The following is an 18,162-nucleotide window of genomic DNA, read 5'->3' as shown; positions in this document are numbered from 1 at the left end:
CCTTAATGGGATAAAGATTATGAACAAGATCCTTAGCAGTGTGCAAATATCTCTGGTTGTACTTCTAGCAGCTTCTTTGTTGCTGAATTTCTAAGATTGAAGGTGATGAATCCCAACTATGTCTATATATTTCTATAAAATATATAGAGTTAAAATAACCACATTTATTGATGACAGTGACAAAGTGCACAAGCTTTAGAAAAAACAAAATACAAGATATAATGACTATGTTGTTAAAACCTAACAAAGAATCTTAATATAAAACTACAAGTAGACAAAACTTCTGCAATGTTCTTGTTATTGGTCCATCATGGCGCAAACCTATATAGCATCTAGGCAACCTGTGCCTTTTCTACCAAATAAATCTGTCTGCACCATAAGAGAACCGCAACAGAGAGATCCCAACAAGATCTGGTCTCTCTTTTGTGAAGTTCCCCTGTATGTAATATACAAAGTGCTAACCATACAAAGAATAACAAGTCTTTGAATGCTACTTTCTAACATCCAGATTGTACTAAGTACTCCCATCACACAAAATAACAATATGTAGAATATTCACTATATATGCAGGACTAAATGTAAGAAGCAAATTCTGAAAGCACCATTCTCGGTCACATTGTGCGTGTACATTTTTTGCACATGGAGAAAATTAATACAACTGATACATTTATAAAGCTGTGCTTTTTACACTGGATACAGAAGTAATGCCTGGCCAGTATCTATTCATATGGCATAAAACAGAATTTTTAGAATCAAAATTTGCAAAAAAAAATAGCCAGTATCTCTTGGCACTGTATAACACTGCGATGCAATGTAGACATACCTGATGTCGGTCTTCCTCAAAAAATAAAAATAAAAATAAAAAAATTAAAAAAGGGGTTCGTTTTTTTTTTTTTTTAAATGTGCATCAGTCATACAATTAGAAAAATCACACAGAAATAAAGCAATTTGCCAGATGCATACATTTAGCCTGTGTAAAAGGCCTTGAAATGCCATTCTACCAGCTGAGATCGGTTATACAGGCTGGAGGTACATGTTTCCCATAGAAGCTTGCAGAGTGGCCAAGGATAAAAAGTTGTAACAGTGTGCACTGCAACAACCTCAAGTTGTGTGTGATTAACACTGATGGCCTCATAAGACCATCGTCACCTGCTGTGAAACATTTTGGTCGATGTTCAGCAACCAAGCCAGTCCTTTGTGATTTCTCCCAACTTGATGATCTTCAAACTGCTGTCTTCAAGTTTAAAATAGTGGCTTCCTTTGAAGAAGTAGCTGTAATCTGCAAAGAGACGAGCATAACATTCACATTCATGTTTCAGGGTTTAAACATTATGAAGTTTTATTTTAAACTGCTTGTGCTGACCAAGTGGAAATCTGAATGAATACTGTAACATATTTATGGGTCTATAAAATTATTAAAATAGAGTAATCTTTTTCAGCTGTGAATGAATTACGAAAAAGAAATACCCAATCCATCTCAGTTGAAGTGAAAATTTGAGAAACATCCCCTGTGAAATATGTTAAGTGGTGCACAGAAGCACCTCTGTCGACGGTTACAGACTTGCCTTATATAAATGTGTGTATGTGATGCTTGTGTGCATGGTAGCAGAGCAGTAATGGAAAACTCCAGGAAAATAATTTGCATAGCCTCCAAAACCCCGTGGACACAGAGCTGACTGTAAGGAAAACGTTTCCTCGCATTTCTGAAAATTCCCCTTTAAGTAGAGTTGATAATAGATATCTGCTGTCTAAACACGTCTTATCTAATTAGCCCTATCAAGATCCTAAAGGCGCCACATTTTCAAATAATTATACACAAGTGTCAATACCATGCCAAGTCTAGAGGTGGCAGCATTGTACTCTGTGTCTTGCTGTGGAAATAACTGGTGGGACTTAACAAAATGCATGTCATAATGAACACCATGTGGAAATATTAAAGCAACATCTCACGAAATCAGGGAAGTTGCCCAAGGAAGTTGACACTTGGGCAAAAATTGGGCTGTCAAATGGACAGTAGCTTAAGAATACCAGCAAATGTAGTTGTAAATTGGTTTTAGGAAAACAAAGACAATGTTTGAAGTGGCCATCATAAGCTCAGAACAATTAAGGTTTCATTACCAGAGTTGAACATGTGTTTGAAAACCAGGTAAGCCTACAAATCTGACTCAGATATGGCAGTTCTGTGAAGAAGAATTGGTCAAAATTCCTCAAACTATAATGAGATGCTTGTGGAAAGATACTAAAACTGTTTGGTAAAGCATACAACAAAGGACATGCAAGTTATCTTTAGAATGTAAATAATTTTTTTCAAAAACTCCCTAAAAACTCTATCACTTAGGCATTTAGCAAACAGAAATATGTGTAGTATTCCTCTCTGATTTAAAAGAGGAAAAGCTCAGTCTGACTTAATATCAAAGTGAGATAAATGGTTATGTCTTTTTAAGCAATCTATCTAAATGTCTGTTTTCGTCTGGTTTTAATAGCATACACTGAAGACAATGTGATCAAAAACCATTGCAAATCACAGAGTGAACAACTTAAAGCATCTCCTCTGTCTTCCATAATAATAAACAGATCACAGCTTGACTTCAGGTCTGCTGCTTTTATGCATCCTTGAAGATTTCTGCAATCTGTTCCTTTAAAACACGGTTGCCAACTTCTGAATGGAGCTTCAAACGAAACAAAGCTCTGGTCCAGATCAACATAAAAAAGGAAGATCAACAAATTTAAGCCAAAATAGCGCCATATGTCATACAAGAAAAGAAAAGAAAAGAAAAGAAAATATCTACTAAAGTTGTTGCACTGATGTTTAAGGTGCCTTCAGGTTTCGAAAAGTTAACATTTTAAAAAGCTGCTCACAAGTTGACAACCATTTGAGTGTCCAAAGATCTGTGGTCTACATGTCAATTAATGTTCTATATATGACCATGTAAGTGTTATCGGAGGATTGTGGCTTGCTTTGTAGAAAATAGGTCTTTTCCACACTATTATGAGGTTACAGAAGTTCTCAACAAACTGCTATATTACTAACGTAGTTGTTTACATAGTAAACAACTACATTGTTTACTATGTAAACAACATAGAGATAGTCATATTAATGACCCTGAAAAAGATTCACAAATAGAACAACCAGGTAGGCAGATGTTGAAGCTTTTGGTTGAACTGATAAATTAGTTTTTGGTTGATGTCCAAACCCTAAAGAACAGCCTTCTTCCTTTGATGATGTAAAGTGACATGACTGTAAATCTCTGGTTAGTTTGAATCAAACGTTACCACAACTAGTAGTGTCACTTTGGTACAAGCAATGCATCATAGATGTTGATAAACCAAAAGGGGAAAATTTTCTAGAATGGCCAGCCATACACGGCAGTGCAACAATTTTGTTTTGACTGCAGGAAATGTTTTATTTGGACAGAGCTTCTTCTTTATTTATATGACTAGAGGAACAGTGTGACAAATAGAGACAAATACTTGAGTTTTACACCAGAGGAGTAGCAAATGTAAAAAACATGATTAACATGTACAACAGCTGAGCTGTATTAGGAGCCATAGTTTTAGACTTGCAGATGAGTTATTTCTGCAACCTTACAATAACTAAATGCCTTTTTAAGTGCCAAGCTTGCACACTTTGACTTTGAAATTAATATTCAACAGTTAAAATGATGGGGACAGAAAATATAAATTCCTATGAAATTTCATCAAAATGCTATGTTTCTTTGCAAACTTGTGAACACGTTTTAATAATTCTTGTATTATGAAACCAAGACATTTGTTATACAGACACCACACAATAGGCATTATTTTCTGCCTAGTTACAAAGATTACAATTAACTTTGGTTTAGCTGGTCAGATGTACCTTGCATACCACACCATGGCTTTGTGTTATGAACTTATTAGCTTAAAGCAGGGCAATATCAGCAGAACAGTAAGAATAAACAGGCTAACATGCTAATTCAGAAGGCACTGCTTCACTTTGCAAAGTTTCTAACTTAGCAGTAGCTTACAGCTAAGCGAGGCTCCGAGCTGCATACTGTTTGTTAAAACATTTGATTTCAAAAGTAGTTTTTCATTAAGGACAGGTGTGTCTATATCCTGCCAGAAATACCAAACCAGAAAACAAAACTGCCACACAGAGATTTGCATGTATTTAATATGACTTAAAAATGTAATTTTACCAATGCCGTTCAGACTGAAAGCAGAGTCAATGTCATCAGGAATGCCATTCCAAGATTCAGCAATAAGCTTGGGGAAGCCAGGGTCCATTGCCTGACTACTTTCATCAAATCTGTAAAAAAAAAACAAAAAAACATAGAAGTCAGAAATTAAAAAGCATCCTTTTGGAAGGGCATAATAAGCATACGGTCACATTTTCCTTTGAGACTGCTGATAAAACAGTGAGCCAACACTCCAAATTTCCATGCTATGTAAGCACTAGCAGATGTGGGGTGGTTTACAGTGTAGTTTAGGTCTTACCAAAACACAAACCTAATCCAGATGCAGCACTAGTACTGCTTTAAAAGGTTATGATATCAGGGGTATTGTTAACTTAACAGGTAGGAATTGTTTTGCAGCATTGCAAATAGCTGAATAACATGTCCCTGTCCTCACCTCCAGAATTTGTCTGTAGAAAATAAGTAAGTCTTCCTGTTCTTCCTGAAGTTGAAGGCAGCATCAATTTGCTGCACATCTGTGGGGAGGCCAAGGCTGGAGAGCCTCTTCGGGTAACCTCTTTCCAGCTCATCGGCTTTGTAAACCCACATCTCATCACCTGGGATCAAAGGAAACAGACAAATGGAAGAAGTTGTCATACACAGCTTGTCATTGAGTTTTACTAACAGAAGATATAGCTTTATGTTGATCTTATGAGCAAAACATTTCAATCTAGCACTTCTTTTTTAATCTAAACGAACATTTAATGAAATTATTGGACAACTATTCTTAAATAAAGTCAAAGTCTTCAAGGCTAGATAATAGTTTTTGCAACTCTTCCCAATTTTCTGGGATATTTTCATATTAATGTAATGCTGAGAATGTTTCTAAAACCACTAATGACTATGGTGGAATATCTTAAAAGTACACCACAAACAAGTACTCAGCCAACATTCCTGCAACTCCTTGGCTTCAGAATTTGGTGATCAAGTGGTAAAATGGTGGCAAAGCATTAAGAAAACATGCAAAAAAAGAATCTCGTCACAGAAAATCTGCTCATAAGGATCAGAGATTAAGATTCGGTATGATCCAGATTGATTGTTTCTTAAATATCTTTTGTTTTCCAGCAAACCTGAGAAGAAGACCGTTTTCTCCTCCACTGGGTTTTCATAGGCAGCGTCTATCTTCGCAGGGAGGTCAGGCCAGTAGGTGGCCACTAGCATAGGGCCACTGGGTTTGCTCCTGAAGTTCACTGACCTGAACAGGAACCTGGCAGAAAGAGAACAAGTGAGTGATCGTGCAACGGATGAGCCAGGGAAAGAAATTAGCCTGATAGGCAAACTGACACGGAGAGGGGTTGATCTGAAGGTGGGGGAAGAGCATGTGTACTTTGAGTTCTGCAGTTTAGTGCAAGTGTTTCACTGGGCCAGCCAGCTACAATGGCCTGATTCATGAGCATCTGGTTCTCATTAGAACTGAGGCTGCAGACGCCAGCAGAACAAGACCCATCTTGCCTGGATTTCCAATATGCAGCTGCAAAATAACAGCAGCAGCTCCCCGAACTCTTTTCCACTGACCTATTTTCTAAATGGAAAAAAAAAATGTTGCCAATAGCAAAAATTAGCCAGATCATTTTGAAGTGAAGATGGACATAGCAGACGTTTTATGGATCTGTCAAAGTTTACTTTGGCTTCCTTTTCAATAAAAGGCAAAGTTGACAAGCTAACAGAGAGAGTTCTCTACAACACCCTTTAAGCTACATTTCTATATTCTCTTTCAGTTTGGTACAGTATGGACTGTTATTTGTTTTGCATCACTTACATTCTCACAACAGGCTCTGCTGGAGGGTTAACCTAAAGCAGTGCATGTTCTTGTGCCTCTAAAATGCAGGACAGTTATACAATAGTATGATTTGGGCATAAGGACTATGACAAAAACAAATTCTTTGGTGTAAACATTTTTTTAAATTCAATAGGCAAATTTAACAGACAATGACCATGGTTTTATGGATGCATCACAACGTTTCACAGTAATACCTGTGCATATTACAGACAGAAAATAATGCTATGGTAGCTTTATAATTTAGAGTTCTCAAATACCTCAGAGCCCAATAATTATTGGTGCAGCAAGCTTGGAGCACAGCCTTTAAATACTAATGTCTTTGCAACAGGCTAGTTGTATTAATGGCTAAGAAAATCCTCTAACAATGCACAATATGAACTTGTGTAGATCAGTATTATGTGAGTTTATTTAAAACAGCAAGAAGTTCTTCAGCTGATATTTGTCCACGTTGCTCTTACCCTTGTGAAATGTTTTCTAAGTCTGTCAGTCACAGCAGAACCATTAGTGTTATTAATAAAGTAGAACAGAAATGTCAGATTTTTCATCCTGAAACCAGTCACGAATGCTTGTATCCCAAGTGCATGAGCAGATGTTACTGGTAGGGATTCTAATCAGTATGTTTCTCAAACTGTTTCTATGCAACAGAGTTTATAATAGTGTTTTCCTTAAGTCTCCAGACAGAGTTTTATGCTGACCTCAGGGGAGTGCTGGGAGCATTACTCACTGCACTTTGTTAAGATTTGTGGGACATCACACAGGCGCTGATTCAGCATAACGACAGACTCCAGTTCTACAATCCAAGAGTCAACAGAGCTATAGTACTACAGACATGTCAGCGTCAGTCGCTTTTTAAAGCTACAGAATTTTGCTTGTACTAAAGGCCTATTCACAAGGTGTAAGCATTATCTGGGAACCCCATGTAATAAATGAATTACTCCCCAATGTCTGCTTTTTATGTGGCGCATTGGTAGAGGATCCTGAGATTTTGCTGAAATGTACGGACATCTCCCGGATATGATGATAACGCGCCTTGAGGAATGATGTGAGTTGATGTTAGAACAACTTTTCAGGCTGTGGCCACAGCTCAGTGCTGTGTTACTGCAAGAGCTAGCAAGCTGTAAAACAGAAGGCTACTAACAGAAGAAAAGGATTCTTATGGTGGCTCATGATGCAAACCACCGTTTGCATCTGATTCTGCTCCCTCTCTTCAGCCGTTCCTGTTTAGTGTTGCACTTTGCTGATCTATAGGGTTTTTCTGATTCAGGACCCAAAAGGTTTTCAATACACTCCAAAGCAGCCTCCATTTTTTTCCCAAAAGCAAATAAAAATTTGCCCAGGAAACAAAAAAAAAAAACACCCAATTATGTGTTGGATCCCGCCCATTTCCGTCCAAATTACAGCGATGCCTATTCGCCCAGGACCTTGGAGTTCAGCAAAATATAGTAAGCAATTTCCAAGAGAATTTTTACTTTACAAATTACTGACATGGCCGATTTGCACAAGCTTAAGAACCCAGACAACCTCTGCAATTATTACAAATAGCATGTGGTCCCCAGGTAAAACTAATTCCCTGCGAATAGGGCTTAAGACTCTATAAAACACAAACAACTTCAAGGCATCTCATTAGGTGAGACTGGTTTGAGACAGCTTATTGTTTTCTCTCACACACATTCACCTCCTCAAATTTAGGTCTTTTGGTGGATGATCACATTCTAACACAAAAACAACATTCACATAACAGAGTGGGGCTAAAACATTATGCCTGCTGTGTGATTCAACAAAACAAAATGTCCTTGCCTGCCCAAATATTCAGCAAGAAAGTAAGTGACTCTCACATACTGAACTCCAGACTCTTGCCTTTCTTCCACTGCTTAAATCTTCAGCCATCTAAAGCTTTGAATGGATTTAGGTTTCAACTCAGCTTGATTTCAAACAACCTAGCCAAAGTTTCATGGTCCGAAGAGCACTCTTTGAGCTTCTGTGCTGCTCTGGTGCTCACTTTAAATGTGAGGATAAGACCCACGGTGAAATGAAAAGTTTCTTTTTTTTTGGCAATAAAGTAGGATCTGTAAGGTATGTGGTTTCTAACTCACGGGTTAGAAACTGAAAGAAACAAGATCCTCTGCTGACAAAGTCTGTCTTTCTACCCATTAACCAAATGTTGACAGCTGTGCAACATAAACCTTCATATTTCCTACACATTCCCATTAAAATAAGGCAAAAGCAAACAGCTGCTCATATACAAATGCTCTGCTTGGTGAACTTTGCAAAGCAATAAGATGCATCAGCGCTGGTGGAAGACAGGATTGCAGACTGTGTTGGTGACTAATGAATCATTTGTTTGCCTCTGTACGGGAAAGGGAATTAGCTTGTTTTTCCCTTTCTGCTAAGTTTTACTTTCACGCTCACCACAGGATATCGATATATCATTTCAATCTGATTGTTTCTCTGAAACCAAAGCTCACATATCTAGTGAGTTTTGATCATTTCAGTGCTGTTTTTCTAATCAGTGCAGACTTGGCATGCCCGTATGTTGAGTAGGAGTCTACTGCTTGTATTTAAGAACTGGGAGATCAGGCTCCGTTTCCTGTCAACCACACACAACACATGTGGTGTGAGACACTAGTCACCCCTTGATTTCTTATCTTGTAGCTGGACTATCAGGCTGCAACCTTTAGGTACCCAGACAGGGATATTTAAGGAAGTTATTTGTTTCACAAAATATCCTGTGATGGGGTTTGGGGTACACCAAGGTTGCCATTCTTGCAAGAACAGCTATTGATAAAGACCATGAACACCCAAATCTAATCTTTGCAGACTTTTAACTCTGTCCTCCAACTACCTTAAAAACACCCTTGTTAGACTCTTACATTTAGCCCACAAAGTTCCCTCAACCCACACTAATGTCATGCTGACTCTAAAACAAAATGTAGGAATGTTAATACGAACCTGTGTTATGTTCAAAACATGTCTGAATGAGTATCACTGTGCGTAAGTATCTCCGTCATACTTTTACTGTTAATGTTAGATATTTAGAATTGTTTTAAATTTTATAATTTGTTAACTATAAATTGTGAAAATGCATTAAAATATAGCTGGAGATCGTGTATTATCAAAATGTACATTTTTCATCTCTTCCTGAGTTAAAAGCAATGAGGTAAAAAAAAATAAATAAATAGTAGAATGCTATTTTTCTATTTGCTGTGGAAATGTGATTTGTTCACCATCTACCGAAAAGCCCATGTGATGTTTTTATTTGGCATGTAATACCAGAAGCTGCCAAGAGATTGAGTGCTGGCAGAAAAGAAACACCGAAAACCCAGAACCCAAAAACCAAACCAACCAAGACAAAGTGGAAACCAATCCTGATCAACCTGCAACATCTTAGTTGTAATATATATATATATATATATATATATATATATATATATCAAATTTGCATAAATATCCCCATTAATCTAAACAACAACGTCTATAAATGAACATGTTATAGACGCTGCTTCCTCATTTGCATGCACACATGCTAAAGCCCTCTTAATACAGTATGTTATATTTTAAGCCATTACCTGTCTTTGAAGAAAAACGTCTCTCCTCTGATTTGTGCAACAGCATCAAAGATAACTGGATCTTTACAAATGTCCATTGGAGTGACAGGACCCTGGGTTGGAGGCAAAGGCTTGTCGGTTGGCACACCTGTTATCACATATACCAGGAAATTTTACTCTCATTCTTCTCCACTTCCCAGTTAAGATAGTCATGCTTTTTAGAAAATGGTATGACATTTCTTCTCACCATAGAGCTCTTGGATGCCTTGGATGTCATCGTGAGAAAGTCTGAAGTCTTTCGTAAACGTATAGACAGGAGCCATCAGAGCTCCTGGGTCCTGAGAATGCTCCAAACCAAGGGCGTGACCAAACTCATGGGCCGCCACCAGGAACAAGCTGTAGCCTGAAAACAATCCAATCAAATGGTATTGCGAGTTATTTTTTTATTTGGTTTCAAGTTAAATGAGGAAGGTTTATGACTGGAATTTCCACAGTTTCCTTTTAGTAGTCTACATTTAAGCAGCGTGTTGGTTTTGTGTAACTTAAAGCAAAATAAAATATAAGTAATTCTATTTTTATATGTGGTCTTTATACTTGGGTGATTTCTCAAAAATACACCAACATCGGTCTGTAAGTCTCAAAGCTATCGCACCTTGGTCAGGACAGAAACCCCATTTCCGGTCATCATCGTAGTTCTTAGTGGTGGCACACCACATTTTCCCATCACTGCGTCCAGAAGAAGTGCAGGAGTCATAGCTGTCTCCAAGAAAGGTGAAAGGAAAGACACAGGGGCTTCCCTCTGCATTTCCTCCCACGGTTGACATTGCTGAAAACCACAGTAGGTTATTTTAGAGGTTTGTGTGCAGTAAAGTTTAGACCGTTTCAAATGCCAAAATGTTTTTTTTCAAGCAAAGTTAGGCTTTACGGGCTGTACTTTGAAACAAGTGTGGATGAAGTGAAAATTCACCAGCACAACACAAATATTAGCTGACCCACAGCAGGAGCAGAGTCAGAAAGCACAACCAGAATTGATGTGTTTTCGAGGTAACATTTTCTGTTTGACACTTCTGTCCTTATTATTTGTTTCCAACTCCTCACCTACTTCTCCATCTAAACCCAAAACACATCTTACTGACTGACTGGAAAGAAATGCAGTGCACATTAAAATAGTTTAACGGTAATTAAGCTAACCACAGCAAGGCTGAAAAGCCCCAGTTGAAGAATTCCTGCCAGCAACAATGGAAAAGCATTGCACAATAGGGATAAACACACAAGAAACTTGAACTACATCTACTTTAACAATCTCAAAGTGGGGACTTCAAAACAGGAAACAAATATATGTGATTGTTATCGCTTCCTATAAAGTCTTATAAAATGTTAGCTTATTCAATATCGGGGTGACGTATAGTGCGCATTTCAGGGAGCAGATGAAAACACCTACCAGTTTCAGGGCAGAAGCCATAGGATTTGTCACGGTCGTAGTCCTCAGTGGTGGCACACCAGCGGTATCCATCATCCCTGCCCTGCGTGGTGCAGCTGTCGTAGCTTTCTCCCTGAAAGCTGAAGGGGAATTTACAAGGCGCGCCCTCTCCGTTACCACCAAGGGTGAAAAGTACTGTAAAAACGGAAAAACAAGCATGTGCAATGCTATAAAGACATGACACACTGTAACTTTTAGTGACAACAAGATGGAAACGTCAGCATCATAAAATGCCATGAGTGATGATGTAAGACAAAGAGTCAGAGAAAAGACAAAAAGCAAACATTTTCCACATCAATATTAGCCAGAGCTTAACAGAATAAGCAGCTCTTGTAAAAACAATTCTCAAACATGTTCACATTATCTGAAACATCTTAGTACACATGTACTTTGGTAGATGCTTGGACCAGGTATGCATTGATGCTTTTACCATGAACACCAGAGATAAACAAAGTGGTTAGTAAAGCCCAGTGTTCTGAACATGGAAAAGAAATCTTCCATAATTCACTCCAAAGGAAGGAAACAACATGCTTTCCTGGCATGCAGTTCAACCTACTTTCTTCCTGTCCAAAAACACAGAAGGGTTTTTGAGTGTAGAAATAATTGTATAATACTGTTATAAAGTCTGAAATGAAGCTGGAATACAGCATTGGTGTTCCTGAGATAAAGAGGCCAGAAAGTAATTGATTGTTCGGAGAATTTAAGCCGACATTTGCCAGGAGACTCTGCCAAGCCTTTCTGACTTCCAAATTTGAGAAGTGTGTGACAAGCTTACGCTCGTGAGGGCAGAAGCCATATTTGCCCTCTTCATCAAAGTTGTAGGTGGTGGAGCACCACAGGAATCCATCATCTCGACCCTGAGATGTACAGCTGTTGTACTCGGTCCCCATGAACAGGAAGGGGAATTTGCAGAACTCTCCATCGGCATTGCCAAACTTCACTTTCACCACTGTGGAAACAAAAGTTGTCTTGTTGATGATGCATTAACTCTAGATGTTTATTCACATAACATTAATTATCTGTAAAGTGATGAATGTCAGTGTCTTAAAAATCTTAAATTTGTTTACAAGTAAATGCAGAAAGCAATAATAAAATGATTTAATAGCAATACTAGAAGTAGTTGACACAAATAATATTTAAACAGCTTGGAAGATGTGATTACAATGAAACATCAAGAAAGAAAAAGCACATTTAAAATGTAGACTTTTTGTAAATCAGGAGATCAACACAAAATTAATTTATTAATGAATAAAACTTGGAGCAAATCTATCTGGGTCATGTAGTGTAATTCCAAAAGTTTATTTTTTCTAATCAGCCTCCAGATGGCTTCAACTTCATATACTGAGTGCCAGTAACTTCAGACAAAGATTAAAAAAATCAAGACAAAGTAGGTTAAGCTGCCTTTCCAATTTAAAAATATCACCTAATATACCACAGCAATTAAAAGAACAATACTTTTTTTTCTGTATGCAGATTGAGTAACTATACACCAAAATGTGCATCCGCTACAGGGTTAAGTCAAATTAGCTGAATGTTCTCAGCATGTTATTTCAGTTGTCTCCTAGTTTAAATTACACTGCAGCTCATATTTTCCATCAGCAATAAACTTAATAACAAAAGTATTTAGTGCTGTTGTTAACACAACTGCTTTACACTTGAAATACATGAATGAAATGGGCTGGGAGAAAATAAGGGACCAACATTTGATTTTAGCTATTTCGGGCAAGAAAATGAGAAGTCTTTTTTTTATCAGATTTTCAGATCATTTCATAAAGTTTTACAGTGTTTAAGTTCTGAAATACAAACTAAAGCAATCACAAGCCCAGAGAAGTGTGTGACTGTGTTTAACTTCTCTGGCAGCAATGATTGTCGGTTTCAAAGTTTAACCACTGTGAAATAAACTGAAGTTACGACAGTGGAGCACCAGATTCCTTAGGTTTCTGTCATCTTTCTCCAAACACAAATTGTTACAGAAGTTTACCATAGAAAGTCTAATTTACAGTTTGCTACAGAAACACATTTCCATAAAGTGACTGCAAACATTATAAATCTTTGATTCTAGTTTTTGATTGTCATTTTAGATCTGGATAATTTATGCATTGAAACATTTTTTTTAAATCAACTGTTTATCTTATAAACTGTTATCATTTGCTAAAAAGCTGCAGTTTTTAGCAAATGACCTCACAGGTTCCTCCCCCTTCTCTCTTCTGTGCTATAACCCACCCTCCACAATTCCTCCCACACAGTGGAGTCTGCCAAAAACTTGATAAATTATTAGTTTTCCTGTAACATTATGTTGACATTAGCACAGCTGTGGCAGGGTGTGAGCAGCGCCTGCAAAAGCATGATTAACACTGCTAAGATACTCCTCTTGGATCTCATTGGCTGGTTCTTAGTGTGAGTGTTGTATTGCTGCAACTGCTGGAGGAGTTAGATTTTTTACAGATTACCCGTCTCATTTTCTCCTGTCATGACATAGAGATAGTTTTAACAAATATGCAAATAAGAAATTGTTATCAAAGTTACCTACTGTGGTTTTTCAGTAAAACCTGTAGTAAACCATCAAAATATGTTAAATGTCCACTTCAAGCTCAAAAGTACAAAGATGATCTGCATCCCTCAATCACTACTGTGGTAGGAGGATCCTCTCATAATCTACGGAAACAGCTCAGTTTTGGACCCTACACTGGAAATACATTGAACATTCAGTCAGGGTATCATAAAAGATCCACAAACATGGAATTCAGGGGGATAACATTCAGGATCACAAACTCAAAACACCCTTAATGGCATCTAAACCAACCGAGGGACTTCTGAAAAACATTTAAAAAAACTTTAAAAAGTCGAAATATGCTGGGACCATTTAGTGCTTTTACCAGTATAAAAAACTATATTTTTCCCATGTACTTTTCATAGTGTAGAGTATGGAATAAATGCTCATTTACCTTGGCCCTCTCCTAAGGTCCACTGCTCGTCATCATCAAAATGGGAATCACCCCCAATTCCTGGTCCTGGGGCAAAGGCATGAGCCAGGAGACCGTCTTTGCCATCAAAAGGATAACCGTCTCCATGTTCTGTTGACACACATCCACACAAAGTTTAAACCTTTTTCTTCTCTTACAACAATATTACTATTATAGTGACCATAACAATAATTTTATGTCCTCTGGAGAAGCTTTGTTTGTCCTTCACTGTAATTACCAGATTCTTTCTCAAAGCGGTTGGCTGTGGCCAGACGCAGTGATATTATAGCACTTTAAGTAAATATCAAGTGCTTATTTTAGTTGGAATGACTGGAGTGGCCTATGCAAAGACCACAGTTCCCACTGTTTTATTATGTGCTCCTTAAATATAGGATGGTCATGTGCAGAGTCGCCATAAAAACTTTTGTGTTATTGGTCCTTTGCAAACAACCTGCAGACATCTGAACTTTTGCTCAACTGTTTTCTGGATAGGGAGGTGCTTCAGGGAGGGAGACAAAAATCAATGCTGTATGTTAGAATTCTTAAACATAATTGACATTCAGAAACGTAGCATACCATTGCGGCCAAAATTAACCATGATGTCAGCTTCTCCATCCATGATGCGAGTAAAAGAAAGCGGCGTGACATCACTCCACACTTTAAAGGCTCTGTAGAAAGCATCATTTATGACTTCCTCGTCCAGGTCAGGAGTGTAGCCCAGGATTCTACAAAGAAATACCAACGTGTTTGCTTAAAATGAGACTGCAAATGCACACATGCTCCCTGAAAAGATCAAACATCTTGTGAAAGTGTCACGTAGCTCTCCTCTCTTCTCAAGATAATGGAAAAAAAGCTGGACAGTATGAGTCATCTATGAAAGCGTTTCCCGAAACTCTTGAAATTAAGCAATAAATCCTAAATCTGTTGGCCCAGACTACTTTGTGCTTTTCTTTAAAGCCATGCATGACCTTGTTGTTGTTGTTGTTTTTGTCTAACAGTTTTGTGGAAAACATACTAGCAGGCAGGCTGTAATGACTGTGACACATAAATCCACTCTAAAAAGTGTTTTTGGGCTGCAGTTCATCTTATGGACTTAAATAATTATAAAATAATTATTTTCACTTAATTATTTTGCTTTTGCTATGACAGCTTACTTTTTTGTGTTCATTTAACTCAAAACTTACAAATCTTTAACCTAAAGGAACTTTTCACTTTGACTTTACTTAAAACAATTGAGTTCAATGCCAGTTTTGTATCCTATGTCTGACCAACTCAATTTATTATGATCATCCAACTCAATTCACTAAGTTCTTCCTACTCAGTTTGCTAAGTTTTTATAACTTAATTCATAAGGGGATTTAACATGACAAATTTAAGTCATTCTTACTCAAATCATTTATTTTGTTCTAATAAACATTTAAAATCTCTTTGACTTAATTCTACAGAAAGTCAACTCAAACTTTTAAGTAGTTCCAAACTAAATTTTAATACTCTTTGCTGGTTAAACTATGCTGGTTAAAGAAGTAAAGAAAAAAAAAACATCCAAGCACTTAAAACTGTTTGGAAAGGGGAGGGGGTGAAGAACGGAGGCTTAGGGGAGTTTTTTAAGTTCCAGTTGGGAGCAAGCACGATGTTACTTCTGGAATGCTTTGATTTATTGAAAGCCTTTTAATTAGATTAAGACAAGTAAATAATACAATGGATGACATCAAATTAGCCAAATACACCCAACATGTGTATTTTTAATAGAGTTAACCAGCACTTTGATGTTCAAATATTTGACAAGTTCTAAGGTAAAAAGTAGGAGCTAGGAATAGTAGGTGTTGCCAAGACTAAGTTACTGGAACATTACACAAAAGTCCCTAAGGGTCTGACCTGTAGGTAATCTCCTTCTTCTGCCACTTGGGTCTCCTGTGGAAGAAGTTGTAATTGGCCACATCCGGGACACCACAGCGAGGTTTTTTCATGATCTCCACCGTACTGGCATCTATTTCCCCGGTTTCTTGCAAGGAGAAGAACTTCTGCATTTTCTTCAAAGTGTCTTTGAGCACCATAAGGTTGCATCTGTCTTGTGGGCATCCATAAAACTTATTCAGATAGTGCTACAGGAGATGTGCAACATAAAAAAAAAAAGATGAAAATCAATTTCTCTCATTTTTATTCATATAAAAACAATAGCTTTTTGTTCTGAGTATCACACAACGGTTTTTTTGCCTACAAAAGCAAAGCCTTTACAGCAGCTTTTAGATGCACATTCTGTAAGATAGATTCAACAACAAACTCACCAGAGCAACTTCTTTGTCTGTTCTCGGGGTATCGTCTCCGGGAAACCTGATTATAGGAGATGGGCGAGCATTTGTTGCTTGAAAAGCGATAAATTGAAGCAAAAACACTTTTAAAATAACCCGATGACACCTAGATATCGTCGGAAAGCCCATTTTCGCAGGGCAATACTCTCTTAAGTTTGGTCTAAAAGCTGCTTCGGAGTGGTTGCTGTTCTCAGTCCGTCAGCTTGTGGTGCCTTTGCTCTTCTGCAGATTTTTTCCCCCCTTCAGGACGTCCTGCACAGCGGCTGCATAAACTTTCAAAGTTGTGCTTGTTCGTGCACTTTTTCTCTCCGACGCTTTCTGCGCAGTCTCCAGGCTGAGTTAGAGCGGGGGAGTCATGCATTTTTGGTAGAGTGTATCACTCAGTATTATTCTAAGAAGACCAAAACAAGCCATATGTGGAGGGAAAGGTTTCATTTCAGACAATGGAAAAGTGGTTAATGCAATCCGCATGCAAAAATGTGCACCTCTGACCAAACAGCTGAGAAAATGTTTTGCTCTTATTAAATACAGCCCGGATGGAAACGATTTATTTTTCCAATGCGGAGTTTTAGTCCTACTCCGTGGTGATAACGAACGCGGCTATTCAACTATTCCAGCATAATATGTTTTCAGTCTGACCCCATAAATCAAATATTATACACTTGTGCGTCTCCTCTACAGTTACAGTCACAAACTGTTTGTGTTTTACATTGCCGGAATTGGTTGGTGCCAATATCCTGCACATCTGTTTATTTCAGCATCTCCATCCCTCTTAAATGTTTTTCAATATTTTCACACCATCTGGGAAACTGTTTTTCACCTACAGGGAGGCATTGTATCCATACAGTAAAGTATATTGTCCTAAAACAATGATTTAATATTCAGGCTCATCTCAATAAATCAGAATAATTAAAATATGTAATTTATTTTTGGTAGACAATGCTAATTGATTCTTTATACACACACACTAAACTATCCTAAGCATTTATTTCTTATTTCTTCACAGAGAGGTAAAGTCAGCTGCTGAAATAGTGTTGTATTAATGCATATTAAACAAAGGTTAGTTGGAAGGATAAAGTTTGACAGAAGAAGGTGCTGAAATAGTCTAGAATCTCCTTTCTTTATCTAGGTCCTAGATAAAGAAAGGAAAAGCACTGATTTAGTTTATACGAGTCATCTGCTGGTGTTGGTTTGCTGTGTTTTGTCAGTCCAACATTTACACAGCTTTCTGCCAGCAAAATGCGATATGCCATAGAAAAGAACAAAAAAAAGAGTGAAAATAGTGATTTTTGTTTTTTTGCAAAATATACTAGTTGATGTCATGGAAAAAAAAAACAATCTAGCTTAAATAGCAGTTTGAGGATTAAAATGATTAAACTTTGTGTTTGAAGTTAACTTATTTACATATAAATCTGAGTTGTTTCAGGTGTAGGGGAGACTCACAGCTGATTAAGGGGTTTATTTGCTAGTCACACAATGTTGTCATCGGCTTCAACCAATGAGATAAAAGTTTGAAAGAAACATGACTCCTTCATATTCCACCCACAGCAGTAACAACCCAATTTATGGGTCCAGGCCACGCACTTGAATTTGACCCAGATAACTTTTGTTGTCAGGATAAATGCTCCGAGACAAGAAAAGAGAATTCTCAACACTGCAACACACACCAACCAATTTCGACATTGTTGGTGAGTTGAGAAATTCTCCCTAACCATTCGAAACCAAACTCAAATACAGAGTAAACAAACATGGCCGACTGAGAAGAAGCAGTGGCGATAGTTCGTGGACTATGCTTAATGGAAAAAAAACAATAGGAAATGATGTCTCTGGTGTGCCATAACAGTTTTTTCAATCTTCTGCATTTTAGATTCTCC

At 37.6% G+C, this 18,162-nt stretch overlaps 1 protein-coding gene across 1 annotated transcript; it reads right to left on the bottom strand.

The window, feature by feature from the left end:
- Positions 1-145: 145 nt before the first annotated feature.
- Positions 146-16,587, bottom strand: mmp2 (matrix metallopeptidase 2). The gene is made up of 13 exons (XM_007552196.2): positions 16,265-16,587; positions 15,855-16,081; positions 14,556-14,704; positions 13,962-14,090; positions 11,792-11,965; positions 10,978-11,151; positions 10,189-10,362; positions 9,784-9,939; positions 9,558-9,684; positions 5,282-5,418; positions 4,609-4,768; positions 4,176-4,285; positions 146-1,279 (listed from the first exon to the last, which is right to left on the bottom strand). The coding sequence occupies exons 1-13, from the start codon at positions 16,415-16,417 to the stop codon at positions 1,176-1,178; spliced, it is 1,974 nt and encodes a 657-aa protein (XP_007552258.1). The 5' UTR covers positions 16,418-16,587; the 3' UTR covers positions 146-1,175.
- Between the last annotated feature and the right edge of the window lie 1,575 nt (positions 16,588-18,162).

This window comes from Poecilia formosa, unplaced genomic scaffold, assembly GCF_000485575.1.
Source record: "Poecilia formosa unplaced genomic scaffold, Poecilia_formosa-5.1.2 Scaffold46, whole genome shotgun sequence".
Taxonomy (NCBI): domain Eukaryota; kingdom Metazoa; phylum Chordata; class Actinopteri; order Cyprinodontiformes; family Poeciliidae; genus Poecilia; species Poecilia formosa.
The sequence above is the reverse complement of the archived record's forward strand: the minus strand, read 5'-3'. Positions and strand labels throughout refer to the sequence as shown.